At 43.6% G+C, this 16243-nt stretch overlaps 1 protein-coding gene across 11 annotated transcripts in view; it reads right to left on the bottom strand.

Moving 5' to 3' along the window:
- Positions 1 to 10435: 10435 nt before the first annotated feature.
- Positions 10436 to 16243, bottom strand: part of THOC5 (THO complex subunit 5) — a 32723-nt gene continuing 26915 nt past the window's right edge. For all 11 annotated transcript variants that reach the window (XM_046638799.1, XM_046638804.1, XM_046638805.1 and 8 more), the window contains 3 exons: positions 14152 to 14267; positions 13317 to 13507; positions 10436 to 10637 (listed from right to left, as the gene is read on the bottom strand). In XM_046638799.1, coding sequence (XP_046494755.1) covers positions 10574 to 10637; positions 13317 to 13507; positions 14152 to 14267 — 371 coding nt within the window. In that variant the 3' untranslated portion in view covers positions 10436 to 10573. The remainder of the gene's footprint in view (positions 10638 to 13316; positions 13508 to 14151; positions 14268 to 16243) is intronic.

The following is a 16243-nucleotide window of genomic DNA, read 5'->3' on the forward strand; positions in this document are numbered from 1 at the left end:
GGTAAATCCAATCCAATAGCTTTTTTTTTGGTGGGGGGGGGGGGGGGGTAAGGAAGATTGGCCCTGAGCCAACATCTGTTGCCAATCTTCCTCGTTTCGCTTGAGGAAAATTGTCACTGAGCTAACATTTGTGCCAGTTTTCCTCTATTTTGTATGTGGGATGCTGCCACAACATGGCTTGATGAGCGGTGTGTAGGTCTGTGCCCAGGATCCAAACTTACGAACCCCCGAGCCACCAAAGTGGAGTGCACAAACTTAACCACTATGCCACTGGGCCAGCCCCTCCAATAGCATATTAAAAAGATTATACATCATGATCAAGTGGAATTTATCCCAGAAATGAAAGGATGTTTCAACTTAAGAAAATCAATCAATGTAATATACCACCTTAACAGAATGAAGGGAAAAACCCACATAGTCATTTCAATAGATGCAGAGAAAGCAACTTACAAAATCTAATACCCTTTCATAATAAAAACACTCAGAAAACTAGGAATAGAAAGGAACTTCCTTAACGTGATAAAGAGCATTTATTAAAAACCCACAGCTTGGGGCCGGCCCGGTGGCGCAGCGGTTAAGTGCACACATTCTGTTTTGGCAGCCTGGGGTTCACTGGTTCAGATCCCGGGTGCGGACATGGCACCGCTTGGCAAGCCATGCTGTGGTAGGCGTCCCACATATAACGTAGAGGAAGATGGGCAAGGATGTGAGCTCAGGGCCAGACTTTCTCAGCAAAAAGAGGAGGATTGGCAGCATATGTTAGCTCAGGGCTAATTTTACTAAAAACAAAACAAAACAACAAAAACAAAACCCACAACTAACATCATACTCAATGGTGAAAAACCAAACTTTCCCCCTAAGATCAGAAACAAGACAAAGATACCTACTTTCACCACTGCTATTCAACATAGTACTGGCAGTTCTAGCCAGAGCATTTAAGCAAGAAAAAGAAAGAAAATGCCTCAAAATTGGAATGGAAGAAGTAAAACTATATTTGCAGGTGACATGATCTTACATATAGAATATCCCAAAGAATCCACAAATTTTTTTTTTAAACTTCTAGCGCTAATAAATGAATTCAACAAAGCTTTAGGGCACAAGATCAATACACAAAGGACAGTTGTGCTTCTATTCACCAACAATGAACAATCTGAAAAGGAAATTAAGAAAACAATTCCACTTATAATAGCATCAAAAAGAATAAAATACCTAGGAATAGATTTAACTAAGGAGGCAAAAGACGTAAGTTGAAAACTACAAAATATTCTTGAAAGAAATTTAAAAAGACCTAGATATATTGAAAGACATCCCATGTTCATGGATTGGAAGACTTAATATTGTTAAGATGCCAGTTCTACCAAGGTGATGTACAGATTCAATGCAATCCCTGTGAAAACTTCAATGGTCTTTTTCACAGACATGGAAAGTTTATAAGGAATTGCAAGGGCCCCAAATCAACAAAACAATATTGAAAAGGACAAAGCTAGAGGACTCATATTTCCTGATTCAAAACTTACCACAAAGTTACAGTAATCAAACAGTATGGTACTGGCATAAGGGTAGACATAGACCAATGGAATAGAATTGAGAGTCCAAAAATAGACCCATAAATCTACAGTTAATTAATTTTCAGCAAGGGTTCCCAGGCCATTCAATAGGAAAAGAATAGTCTCTTCAACAAATGGTGTCTAGACAACGAGATATCCACATGCATAAAATGAAGTTGGATCCCTACTTCAGACCATATACAAAAATTAACCCAAAATGGATCAACAACCTAAATATAAGAACTAAAACTCTTAGAAAAATACATAGAGTTAAATCCTCATGACCTTGGATTTGACAATGGGGTCTTAGACGGCACCAAAATCCAAGCAACAAAAGGAAAATCAACAAATTGGACTTAATGAAAATTAAAAACTTTTGTGCTTCAAAAGATGTCAATTGAATGACAGCCTATAAAATGGGAGAAGATATTTGCAAATCATATATCTGATAAAAGGGTTGGGTATCTAGAATATTTCAAGAACTCTTAAAACTTAACAACAAAAAGATAAACAGCCCAATTTAAAAATAGGCAAAGGGGGCCGGCTCCGTGGCCGAGTGGTTAAATTTGCGCGCTCTGCTGCGGTGGCCCAGGGTTCGGATCCTGGGCGCGGACACGGCACCGCTCACCAGGCCACGTTGAGGTGGCATCCCACATCCCACAACTAGAAGGACCTGCAACTATGACACACAACTAGGTACGGGGGGTTTGGGAAGATAAAGCAGAAAAAATAAAAAAATAAAATAAATAAATAAAAATAGGCAAAGAACTTGAATAGACATTTCTCCAAAGAAGAAATACAAATAGCCAACAAGCACATGAAAAGATGCTCAACATCATTAGTCATTAGGGAAATGCTAATCAAAACCACAATGAGGAACCACTAGGATGGCTATAATAATAATTTTAAAAATGGAAGATAACAAGTGTTGATGAGGATGTGGAGAAATTAGAACCCTTGTACATTGCTGGTGGGAATGTAAAACGACGTAGCCACTATGGAAAACAGTTTGGTGGTTCCTCAAAAAGCTAATCGTAGAATTACCATATGACACAGCAATTCCACTCCTAGCTATATACTTACAAGAACTGAAAACAGGTACTCAAACAAATACATACACACACATTCATAGCAGAACTATTCAAAATAGCCAAAAGGTAGAAACAGCCCAAACGCCCATCAATGGATGAATGGATAAACAATTTGTGGTATATACATACAATGGAATGTTATTCAGCCATGAAAAGGACTGAAGTATTGATACATGCTGCAACTTGGATGAACCTAGGCATTATGTTAAGTGAAAGAAGCCAGACACAAGAGATCACACACTGTATGAAGCCATCAGTATGAAACATCCGGAATAGGTAAATCCATAGAGACAGAAGCAGACTGGTAGTTGCCAGGGTCTGGGGATAGGCAGAAATGGAGATTTCTCCTCCTTTTCTACTCATGATGGCCTATGGGTGCAGGGTTTCCTCTTTGGGTGATGAAAATGTTTTGGAATAGGGAGAGGTGGTGTTTGCACAACATTGTGAATATAATAAATGCCACTGAATGGTTCACTTTAGAAAGGTTAATTTTATGTTATGTGAGTTTCACTTCAATAGATTATTTTTAAAAAATTTTTTATTGTAGTAAGATAAACATAAATAAAATTCACTATTAGTAACATTTAATACATTCACAATGTTGTGCGACCATTACCCCTACTGAGTTCCAGAACTTTTTCATTATTCCAAAAGTATACCCCTTACCCATTAAGCAGTCCTTCCCAGTCCCCTGGAAACCACTAATCTGCTTTCTGTGTCTGTGGATTTATTATTCTGGACATTTCATGTAAAGGGAGTCATACAACATGTGACCTTTCGTGTCTGGCTTCTTTCTGGGAAAGCCTATCCTGCAGGTTGTAATACCAAGATGAGAGAGATATGGGGAGAGAGGTGTTTGTTGCTGCTGTAGTTTTTGCTAAAGCCTGGAGATTCTTTAACAGTCACAGATAAATGTCAGCCTTACATAGTGCATTAATGATTATAAAAATAACGTTCTGCCTTTCATGCTATCCCAAATCTGAGTTTACTCATTAAATTTAACAACGATTTAATCTTCTCCTAACAGACTATAAGCTTCATGCATTAATTCATTTAAGAAATACTTATTATTGATCTCCTATTGTGGACCAACCTTGTGCAAGGCCCTGGGGATGCAGAGGTGAGCAAAATAGAAGCATGTTCCGCCTTTCCTGGAACCTGCAGTCTAACGGGAAAACAAATACTGAACAGTCAAACATGAATGGTTACATAATGAAATTTGTTGTATGTTCCATTCTACCGGGTCTCTGTTGGCCTTTGCCTCTTAGCTTCCATTCTGTCTTTTTCTGATAAAAAGAGAAACCACGTCTCCCCACTCTCAGGCCATCTAGTAGGGTGAATAATGGTCCCCTGAGATGTCCATGTCCTAATACCTGGAACCTGTGAATGTCACCATAGATGACATGAGACTTTGCAGATGTGGTTAAGTCAAGGATTTTGAGATGGGGAGATTATCCTGAATTATCTGGATGGGCCCAATGTCATCACAAGGCTCCTTATTAGAGGGAGCGGGGGTCAGAGTCAGAGGAGAAAGTGATGTGATGATGGAAGCAGAGATTGGAGTGATGCACTTTGAAGATAGAGGAAGCAACCACAAGCCAAGGAAAACAGGAGGCTAGCTCTAGAAGCTGGAAAAAGCAAGGAAAGAGATTCTCTCCTAGAGCCTCTGGAAGGGACCAGCCCTGCCAAAATCTTGACATTAGCCCAGGGAAGTTGATTTCAGACCTCTGGCCTCCGGAATAGTAAGAGAATAAATTTGTATTCTTTTAAGCCACCAAGTTTGTGGTAATTTGTTACAACAGCCATAGAAACCTAATATAGACCACATGGTTTGGGTGCCCGATGTACCCAGGACTGGAGATGCACACGTGTTCCAGGTATTGCTGATCATACGCTGTCCTCCTGGCCTCTGTGATTGTAGTTCAGAGTCGCATGTGATGCAAGTCTATCCAAGTCTAACCAATTCCAATACTATTGTAGGAGCTATTGGCACAGAGAAGCTCTGCCAAAGTCCACCCTGAGAATGAACAACAGCAGAGAAGGAAGTACCTTGGAATAACTGCCAGTGTTTGAGTCCTGATGACACTATTTGAACAGCCCAATTGAGCTATAGCTGGACATCCTCTGCTGGACTTCTTAGTTACCTCGGTCAATAAATTCTTTTTTGCTTAAAAACACCCCAAACTATATTGAAATGCACTTTTTTAGTTATTGTATCAGCAGAACTCCAGGAGTTTGATAACATAATATTTTGGTGGGGCTGTGGAGAAACTAGTACTCTCTCATATGTTGCTGGTGGGAACACAAGCTGGTATGACCCTCATGGAGGAGAATTTGGATGTATCCTTCAAAATTACGAATATACATATCCTCCACTCTGGTACTTTTGAAAACTTAACTTACAGATGTACTTAGCATATGTGTGAAATGACCCTGTGCAGAGGCTATTCAGTAAAACAAAGTTCAGTAACCAAATACCCATTAATAAGAATAATTAAATAATGGTACATCCATTCAATGGAATACTACCTAGCTGCAAAAAAGAATGGGGAAGCTCTTCATATCTCTGAACTGATATGGAAAGATGTCCAAGATGTGAAAAAAATCAAGATGCAGAACAATGTACATATTATGATATTTGTGTGCAAAAATGAAAAATAATTTGTATTTGCTTAAAGAATTTGAAAGGATACAAAAGAAAATAAGCAACTTGGTTGCCTGTTTGTGAGGGAAATGGGAACTAGGCAGGTGGGGGAAGATTGGCTTTTCACTGTACTTTTACTTTTTATTTCATTTTTTTATTGCAGTAACTGGTTTATAACTATAAAAGTTTCAGGTGTACAACATTATATTTTGATTTCTGTGTAGATTACATCGTGTTCACTACCCAGGGACTAATTACAATCTGTCAGCACACACATGTGCCTAATCACCTCTTTTGCCTTCCTCCCTCTCACCTCCCCCTCTGGTAACCACCAATCCAATCTCTGTTTCTATGTGATTGTTGTCATTTTTACCTTCTGTTTATGAGTGAGATCATACGGTATTTGACTTTCTCCCTCTGACTTATTTTGCTTAACATAATACCCTCAAGGTCCATCCATGTTGTCACAAATGGCTGGATTTCATCATTTCTTACAGCTGAGTAGTATTCCATTGTGTATATATGCCACATCTTCTTTATCCATTTATCCTTTCTTGGGCACCTAGGTTGCTTCCAAGTCTTGGCTATTGTGAGTAATGCTGCAGTGAACGTAAGGGTACGTCTATCTTTACATATTTGTGTTTTCGTTTTCTTCGGATAATTACCCTACAGTGGAATACCTAGATTGTATCGTAGTCTATTCTTAACTTTTTGAGGAATCTCCATACCGTTTTCCATAGTGGGTACACCAGTCTGCACTCCCAACAGCAGTGTATGAAGGTTCCCTTCTCTCCACATCCTCTCCAACACTTGTTGTTTCCTGTCTTGCTAATTATAGCCATTCTGACAGGGATGAGGTGATATCTCATTGTGGTTTTGATTTTCATTTCCCTGTTAGTGATGCTGAACATCTTTTCATGTGCCTGTTGGCCATCTGTATATCTTCTTTGGAGAAATGTCTGTTCAGATCTTTTGCCCATTTAATTGAGTTTTTAGCTTTTTGTTGTTAAGATGTATGAGTACTTCAAATATTTTGGATATTAAACACTTACCAGATATGTACTTCTACTTTTTATGCTTTCTGGCTTTTGAAACTTGTGAATGTATTACTTATTCTAACAATTAAATTAAAAAACAATTTGTACACTATGATCCAATTTTAGCAACAAAACAAATAAATATATATGAAATCGAACAATACACACCACCCAGCGTGGTGGTTATTCTGGATACAGTAGGAAATATATATTGTACTAGCCCTGTGGAATTTGATCCTATGGAATAAGAAAAGGAATAGCGTACTTTCAAGGTGTCTGCCAGTTCTCTGCATGGCCAAGGCAGGTGCCCCACTTGGCATTTTAAACCAGTTGCTCCCTAAAACTACCGCGTATTTTCACTCGAGCTGCTGTTACATCCCAGCACATGGGTGAGATTGGCTTTTACGTCCTTCGTGCAGGACTTTACATTTCAACTTGTTAGACTAGATCCATCTTTGAAACATTTTGAGACCTCCATCCATTCAGTCATTCCACAAGTGTACTCCTGAGGACCCTTCTTCACCCAGTGGGGACTACTGGGCTTTCCTTCCCTACCTTAGGTCATCTGCAGAGGTGGCAAGAGCCCAGGAAGCTGAGGTGATCCTGTAGTGAGGATGAGGATACAGGCCTATAGACAGCAGGGAACAGGTGTGTGGCTAACAGGCTGCGGTTGGCCTAGTGTGAGTGACGAATAATGAGAGCCTGGCTCTAGCCAAAGGCAGAGTTCAGCTTAGCCACTGACTGGTGGATGTGCTGCTGGCAAGGAGGGATGGGGCGAGCAAGAGCTGGGCTTCCAGAGCCTGGGAAGCCTCCAGCAGGGGAATGGGTGTCACACAGGAAAGGCCTTCCTCACTCAAGAGGTCTCTTCTCTAGGCAGAAACCTGGAGGGCAGGGACAAGAATCTCTCCCCTTTGCTGAGCAGTGCCAGGTGTTGGGCACAGTGGTGAGAGTTGACACTTAATCCCCACGACATCCTGTGAGGAAGGTTTGATTGTTACCCGCAGTGGCAGATGAGGACCTCCAACGCTGAGAGTCAAGCAAGCTGACCAGGGTCACACAGCTGCACAGGGGTGGAACAAGGACCCAGATGGCTCAGGCTGACACTAAGCTGTAACTCTTTACCACTATAGTACTCTTGGTGTACTTGTGTTGCTGAAATGGAGAAATGACCTAGCCAGGGTGCCAATCTGAAGTTATGTTGAGCCTGAAGCTACTCTTGTAAAAAGGAAAACCTTGGAGGCAGACAGACCTCGCTGGGCTTGCACTCTGGGTGGGTAGCTCAAGAACCCTGTGAGCACGGACAAGTCATTTAACCCTCTGAACCTGTTTCCTCAACTGTAAAAACGGAGGGAATGGGTTTCCTTGGCCCCTGTTGTAATTAAATAGGACAGTGAGTGTAAAATTGTCATTAGCACGTGGCCTGACCCGAAATAGATGCTTAACACCTGTTCTCAACAGAGAGGCTGCTGAACACCATGGAAAGGACAGAGTTGGGGCTGCACGGATAGGGAGAAAGTTCCTTTGGAAGTCTGGCAGCTCTGCTCCTTCCCATGGACAGGGCTCTTAGCTGTGTTTCCCCAGAGTGATCAGCAGGAACACTCTTAGAATAAAAAGGGTGTTTTGGATTTATTTGTAGAGAAAACAGTTAGGAGAGGGCAAGCCGGGAAGAAAATAAAGGAGAGACTAGAAGGCACAAAGAAATCAAGAATATAGATAGTAGCTTTAAAAAGGCAAGGAACCGGGGCTGAGTCCCAAGTGTGGCAGGATGACAGAAAGATGTGCCCCAGGGACGGCCAAGGCCAATTTTGGCTGAGGAAGAAGCCTCAGGGTCTTCCTATGCCAGGCCCCTTCCTCCTAATCTGCCCACCAGAGGCACAAATAGCTCAGTTAAGTAGCTCAAAATGGCTGGATTGTCCTGGGCTTCTCACAAGTTTAAAAAACCTTCTCCTTAAAGCTAAAGGATTTTTTTGTTTGTTTGACCTGCTCCTTTCAAGAGGGAAAATCTCTTCTGGAAGGTGACAGGCTCTGACATCCCCTGCCTAGGAAGCAGAGCCTCCTCCCAGCCCTCACAAGCTGTCTTTGCAACCTTGTCCCAGCTATTGGAGACATGCTTTTATGCTGAGTCAGTTTGGCTGCCTTCCAGCCAAGAACTGAGTGGAGGCTGCAATGCAGGGGCCATTAAAGGAACTATTTTTAGGCCCCATTTCAATCTTATTCAGCACAGGCAGTGAGATGCCAGGCCTGAAGGTGGCCAGACAAAGGGGATGCCGGCAGGAACAGCGTCCTAGGCAAGTAGGTCAGGGAAAAGACAAGGCGATCTCACTACATGGAGAGAAAAAAGCACTCAGAGGCTCATGCTGCTGCCCAAGGTGCAGAAGACAGAACAGTGGGAGCTGCTGGCAGACAAGTGGGCCCTCTTGCATTATCTGAGGAGTCCCCGAGACAAATGAGTGAAGGGAAGAAAGTATAGTGACTTCCAAAACAAGACTAGGGCAATGTGCACCTGGGGAGCTTGTTAAAAATACACTTCCTCGGCCCATCTTAGGTCAACGGAGTCCCAATATTAGAGTGGGGTGTGGGGATCTGCATTCCAATCTGCTCCCAGGATGGGTGACCCTCACACAGGTTGAAGTTCGAGGACCTCTGGACTGGAAAATATCTACCCCTGGAATTCAAAGGAATGAAGCAGGCGGAGGGGAAGGAGAGGCAGATGTAGTGGCGGTCATTTAACAGCCCCTGGAGGCACCATTCTCCTTTCCTCCCTGGGCTCAGGCTTCCATCTGTAAAATGAAGGGCCCTGGCAGGACCAGGAGCCTCCTAGTTCTTCCTCTGAAAATCCTTGCCACTGGGCTGCTCAGTGATCAGCTGAGAGGAGGAGCAAACAGCTTTTACACCAGAGGTCCATGTTATCCAAGGACAATCAGGAAAAGTCCACTTAGAGTGAATACATGTACACTGGGGACCAAACTTCAGAGTATGTTGTGGCAGAAAATATCCGTTTGATTGGGACTATAGTGAAAAATAAAATTTATGTATATTGAAAGTTGCTGAGAGTAGATCTTGAAAGTTTTTACCTCCTTGCCCCAAAAAAGTATCTATTCGAGGTGATAGATGTGTTAACTAACCTTATGGTGGTAATCATTTCACAACACACAGCATATTGAATCATTGCGTTGTACACCTTAAACTTACACAAGGTTATACATCAATTATACTCAATAAAGCTGGAAAAATAAAATTGATTTCACCTTGTAGTTAGCAAACTCTAGATTATTCTTGCAACTATGTAATAATTCTTAAATATTTTTACATCTTTATATCTTATTTCTTAAAATGAATAATGAATCAAATACTGATTTTTTTGGGGGGATGGGGTATAATTTTTCTGACAAAACTGTCCAAGAACACTTTATGCCATCTTTCACTTTGTTTGACTTTTGCAAAAAAGGTAATTCTGCAAACATTTTGCAAAACATTTCTAGGAGGTGTTACCTATTTCCCTAGGACTTCTCAATTCCTTGAAAGTCAGACCATTATTTTTTGAGGCACCTGTCATGTCATCACCATGAAGAGTCTCCTAGGATGTCACCTGGTCTCATCGCCAGAGCCTCACCAGACGGTGGCTATGCATGTGATTCTCCAACATCACTCTCATCCACTTCGTGAAATCCTGCAAGATGTATAATTATTTTTTGTGGTGTATTTATCTTCTATTTGTGTTGCACTGTCAGACATTTATAACATCCAATGATCAGAGAGAATTTGGCCATCAGAGACACTCACGCCAAGGACTAGTGAAAACGGTGATGGGAGGGGAAAGAACTTTTGCGTTTTGTGCTGTGCCAACTTTGGCTTCCCCTGCCACCTCCTAACAGCAGGAACTTAGGATAACAAATACCAAGATGAGGAAGACTTCCCAAAGGAGAAACAAGTCGGGTGAGTGGGACAAACGGCAGCATCTCTCTGCAGAATCAGAATCTTCTGCACGCTGCTTTTCTTGGCTGCCTAGAGAAAGCCCATCCACAAATGCTCTCACACTGTGCCGTGATTCCCACCTGCTCTTCCAGACTGCAAAGCCGCCCCCCTCATCCCCACGGAGCCACATGACAAAGGACACTTGGTCGGGCAGCACTTTAATAGGCTCAAAGTAAAACACTTGTCTTTGGAGACTATCAAGAGCCATGTGTGGGCCAGTGCAGACAGCAGAGGCACAGCACTTGGGGCCTAGGGGGAAACAACAGGCTGAGCGGGAGGTCAGCGATGGCTGAAGAATCCTTGAGGATGGTTATATTTAAAGGGCTTCATCCTGCTGGGACCCCTAGAGAAAAAGGAGAAGGGAGATCAGTTAACACCATGCCCTTTGGGCTGATAAAATAAATTACAATTCATCCACACAAGTGAATACTATGTGTCTGTTAAGGGAAAAAAAAGGAACCTGTGAGAAAAGCAGACTGCAGAACAATATGTCAGGTGTGACATTTGTAAAAAATGTTTTTATTGCCTGCAAATCCATGAACACAAACCTGGAAGGGCCCTCACTGATAATGGGCACTTCTGGAGACGAGACTTGGGCACTTTCACTTTTAATACAATTGTTTGTTGTTTACATGTTTAACAACAAAGATGTTTTATTTCTACATAAAAACAAAAATTTTAAAGTCTTCCTTTGCAGGGAGGAGTCTGGAAGTGAAAAAAATCTGCACTAAGTGCCTGCCAAGAGCCACGTGCTTTACACTTCTACCTCTTAAATGCGATTTCTATCATTTTAAGAGTTTTTACAGACAAAGAAACAGGCTCAGGGAGGCAAACTGTCTGCCCAACATTATATGGTTAGAAAGTAGCAGAGCCCAAATTCAAAACCAGGTCTGACGCCAAATCCTGTTGGCCATAGGCAGGCTAACAATCACGGCCAAAGCCTGGACCCTGCAAAGCTTAGGTGCTTCAGCTGTAATCCTGGGCCCCCAAGCTACACTTCCCACAGGGTCCTCTTCTGCACAACTCCACAGTGAATGACGTCCAGCTAAAGGGCCTCTTGCATTCATCTGCCTATGACTGAGATTCAATGGTAACCAGAAGGTGACACCTGGATCTGGGTCTGAGGGAGGAAGGGTGAGAGGGAGCGTGTATATGTGTGTGTGTGTGTGTCGGGGATTGCAGAGATGAGGGGAGAAAGGTTTTTATTCCAACACCACTCCAACTACTTAATTGAGGGCTTAGTCTGCCTGCACTGTGCCTGGCACTTTACCTGCTCCGTCTGGTTTAATTTCATCCTCCCAACACCACCTGAGGTGGATGCTGTTTTACCAATGAGGAATCTGAAGCTCAGGGGGGCTAAGTATAGACCCTAATCACACAGGTAGGAGCTACAATGTGAACCTAGATCTTTCTGGCCCCAAAGCCTTTGCTAGTAACTGTGATGTCATAAACCTCTCAACATAAGAAGGGTGCAGAGTTACCCGGGCAAGTCTAGGCATATGGCTGGTGGAGAACTCATAACCTAAAGGTACTCAGCCACTGGCAGAGCAGACCATGGATCTCTTGCTGCCCAGGCAAGCACTTTGAAGCCCAGCCCCCTGGCCTGATGCCGGGTGGTTAGCTGCACTCCAGCCCAAGAATCTCACATCTCATCAGTCATAGAGTTAATTGGATCTGAGTAGCTAAAGGAGCACCTTCCCAGAATGCCCTGACAGAGGAGCTCAGCTTGGGTGACATACAAAGCACTTCAGGAAATGGGTCTTTGGGAACCATTAGACAGCAGAAAATAAACACTGGCCATGTGAGAGCTCCCACCCTGGAAATGTGCTATGGCAGGCTGGGAGGGAGGGAAGAGCTGAGGTCTCACACAGACCCACTAGGGAAGGCAAGTCCTAGAAGACACCAACATGTACTGCCAGCTCAGCCTCCCAGCAGCCACTCGGGGGCTGGAGCTGTTTATTATCAGATAGCACGACGAACCAGGCCAGGTGGAGGTGCCAGACGGAGGTGTGAGGATGCTGGGACAGCTTCCAGGGGCCGGACTGACTGACTGAGTAGAAGGTGAGGGGCAAGTAAGGCATCTTTTAGACTGATAGGGAATGAGGATGTCCTGATTACAAACAGATTATAGCCCTTCTTCCTTCCCAGACTCCATTCCTCCCCAACCCCTTGCCCAAAAGGAACGAGATGCCTGAGCAGTGTGGACTCTGGAGTTTTGAAGCTGAAGGAAAAACATGCGTTAGGGGATGAAAGGGAAGGGTCCCAACACCAAAGAGAAAGGAAAAGTAGGGAGAAGTGCCGTGAGCGCAGACAACTAAATACCAAGCTGTCAAGACCAGCTGGCATTTTCTGAGGCCCTGTCTGTGCCAGGAACCATTCTGGAAGTGTTAGATAAATTATCTCTAATTCATCATGAGCTAGAAGGTAATACTTCCACTCCAGCCTTTAGGAAACAGGCTCAGCTGAGCTGAAGTGCCTCTTCCAAGGTCACATGGCTGATAACAGCTAAGTGCAGACCTGCAATTTGTGTCTTACTTCAGAGCTGGTTCCTTCTCTAACACCCAACTGCCTAAAGCTGAGATTCTCACAGATGTGTGAGCAACATAGGAAGAGAGCAGACTGGAGACCAGTGGGGATACAGAGTTTAAAAAGCTTATTTGGACAGAAAAAGCAAACTCTGTTGTTTTCCACAGAAAATACAGAAAGTAAAGCTTGGCCAAATCCTCTTGGTTCATGGTCTGGCGCCATTCACTCAGTGGGCGGCCCATCTTTAGGAGGTGTTTGTGAAGAACAACTGGACCAGGCTGGTAGGAAGTGGGCTGCCAGCAAAGCTTCAGAAAGGAGGGAGCAAGCTTTGCCCAGGAAATACAGCTGTAGGATTTTAATTTCCACTGTGACCAGAGACAAGTGTACCTGGGGATGCACATGCCCTCCATGCCAGACTCTCATCTCTGCCCCAAGTCCCAATGAGAAGCAGAGCTGGAGGTGCCCAGAGCCCTGGTGCTCCTGCCCCTCCCGTCACCTGAAAAGCCGCAGACACATCTTCTCCTGGGGAAACTCCTTGGGCCCCTCCACGCTGTCATCGTGGCTCTCCGTCTCCAGGTAGACGTCCAGCAGTACGCACAGGCGCTGCAGCTGGTTGGTCAAGAGCTGATGGCTGGGCCGGGGGCCACACAGCTCCTTGTAGCACACGTTGACCTCGCTCTCCATGGCCTATAGGGTGGGAAAGCCAGAAACTCAGCACTACCTTCAGACCAGCCAGGCAGGAGCTGGGCCACACAGATCAAGCTTGACTGGCTCGTCCTGAGGCTCCCTCTCCTCAAGACAATAGGATGCCTTCCTGATTCTGATCCATAACGTTCCCCACCTTACATGCACACAGCCAAGAAGACGGAGGTGTGCAGAGAAGGAATCTCAAGATCCAAGTCAGAAGGTGTTAGGGTTAAATACGTGCTCCACAGCCAGAAGGCTGCTACTGAATCAAATCAACATGCATAACAATCGTTAACAGCTGCAACGCTCTTACACATCATGTCCTTCTAGCACTTCTATGCTTGAGTTTATTCACATTCCCACAGAAGCCCAAGACAACAACCTTTCAAGGCAGGTATTTCTATTATCTCGGTTCTATTCATGGGGTGAAACCTGTGGACCCCAAGCCACGTAAGTTGAGATGGGTCCAGGCTCTTTCCTCTACTACACCATTAAGCCTCGAAGAAATTTTACAAATCCTGGCAGGCCCCTCTGTCACAGGAATTGTGCCAGTGCCCAACCCCTCATCCGTGGCTGGCTCTGCCACAGCCCATCTCCCCATGGAGGCTCTCCCTGCTCCTCTTGTCACGCCAGCAGAGCCTCACCCGAATATTGTCATCGTTGCTGTTGGTTTTCTCCCCTTTCCAGTTGAGACAGAGCTGGAAGATGGGTGGGATGGAGGAGTAGCCAGGATTCAGCACCACAGCAGCCTGGAGTTTGGCTGGGAAGGGAGGGGAGAGGAGGAAAATTCAGTTCTGAGATCTGGCTTGCTAGCCCCTGAGGCTAGCTCAGATGTCTTATATTAACCCCAGTGCTGCAGAACACATCCTGATACTGATTTTTTTTTTAAACCTATTTATCTATCTTATCTATTTTGCTGAGGAAGATTCACCCTGAGCTAACATCTGTGCCAACCTTCCTCTTCTTGCCTGAGGAAGATTTGCCTTGAGCTAACATCTGTGCCAACCTTCCTCTGTTTTGTATATGGGAGGCTGCCACAGTACGGTGTAGGTCCACACCCAGGAAGTGAACCCAGGCTGCCGAAGTGCAGCGCGCCAAACTTAATCACTAGGCCACGGGACCGGCTCCTGATACTGACTTTTACTTTTGGTCTAGAATCTCCGAAGTAGAAGTGCCAGTTTGCAGAATGTAAGGTCCTGTGACTCTGGTCCCTCCAAGGACACAGAGGTGTGTAGACTCCCCAGGGTCTGGTCCACATTAGGTCTGCCCAAGAGTCCCATTTGCTCCTTTGACAAAAGTTTGTTTTAACTGGCATTTATTTGCTAGCAAGTTAACGATTTTCCCACGTGAAGGCTTCCTGTTTCTTGTTTTCAGCAATACTGTATATCAGCCATTACATCAAATGTATTTTCTCTATCCCGTTCCTTTTGCAACTATATTTTTTGTTACGTGAAACTTTTTAATAGCCAACATTTACTGAGTACTTACTACATTCCAAACACTGTGCTAAGCCCTTTATGTAAATTTTATTTCATCCTAACAAAGATTCTTTGAGATGGGTACCATTATCATTATATCCATTTTACATATAAAGAAACTGATAAAAACTTCCCTAAGGTCAAACAGTTGCAAACCAGGAGTGCCAAGTTTAACCAGAACTGCCTGATGTCAAAGCTGTGTTCATAATCATTACATGAAATATTTGTATTTTTGAACAGTCATTTTTTTCCCTGGTGACAGCCTTCGTCTTTTTTAATAGGACGACAACATTTATCCTCTCCATGGATGGACTAAGTATGCTATTCCTTTTCCATTATTCATGGAGAGGGAAAAAACCTCTCTGACCCACCAGTTAATTCAAGCAACAGAGGATAACAGAGTGCAGGTTAAGACAATTCTTTCCTGACAGTCACAACATTTATTAAAAAGTGATTCTTTTCGTCACTGCTGTGTTTTCTGTCATAACAGTCTCCATAAATTTCTGTATTTACCTCTGTTCACCAATTTTCTGTTTTTTTTTTTGAAGATTAGCCCTGAACTAACATCTGCTGCCAATCCTCTTTTTGCTGAGGAAGACTGGCCCTGAGCTAACATCTGTGCCCATCTTCCTCTATTTTACATGTGGGATGCCTACCGCAGCATGGCTTGACAAGTCGTGAGTAGCTCCACCCCCAGGATCCAAACTGGTGAACCAAGGGCCCCAGAAGCGGAACGTGCGAACTTAACTGCTGTGCCACTGGGCTGGCCCCACCAATTTTCTGTTTTTAATTCATACTATGTTTTTTTTTTTTTTTAAATGTCCTTATTTTTTTTTTTTTTTTTTAAAGATTTTATTTTTTCCTTTTTCTCCCCAAAGCCCCCCGGTACATAGTTTGTACTCTTCGTTGTGGGTTCCTCTAGTTGTGGCATGTGGGACACTGCGTCAGCGTGGTCTGACGAGCAGTGCCATGTCCGTGCCCAGGATTCGAACAGACGAAACACTGGGCCGCCTGCAGCGGAGCGCGCGAACTTAACCACTCGGCCACGGGGCCAGCCCCATACTATGTTTTTAAACTGACTGAAAACTCAATTGAAAGTTTTCAAACTGATCTGTTATAAAATCATTTAAGGATTATATTTATTTGGAATGGTTCCTCACTTATCTAAATTTCACTCTTCTAAGTTTTCAAATTCTACAATGCTTCTAATGAAAATTTTCATTATCACAGTCTATGTATGAATCTAGAATACTTGTCT

The sequence above is a fragment of the Equus quagga genome, chromosome 15, assembly GCF_021613505.1.
Source record: "Equus quagga isolate Etosha38 chromosome 15, UCLA_HA_Equagga_1.0, whole genome shotgun sequence".
Lineage (NCBI taxonomy): Eukaryota > Metazoa > Chordata > Mammalia > Perissodactyla > Equidae > Equus > Equus quagga.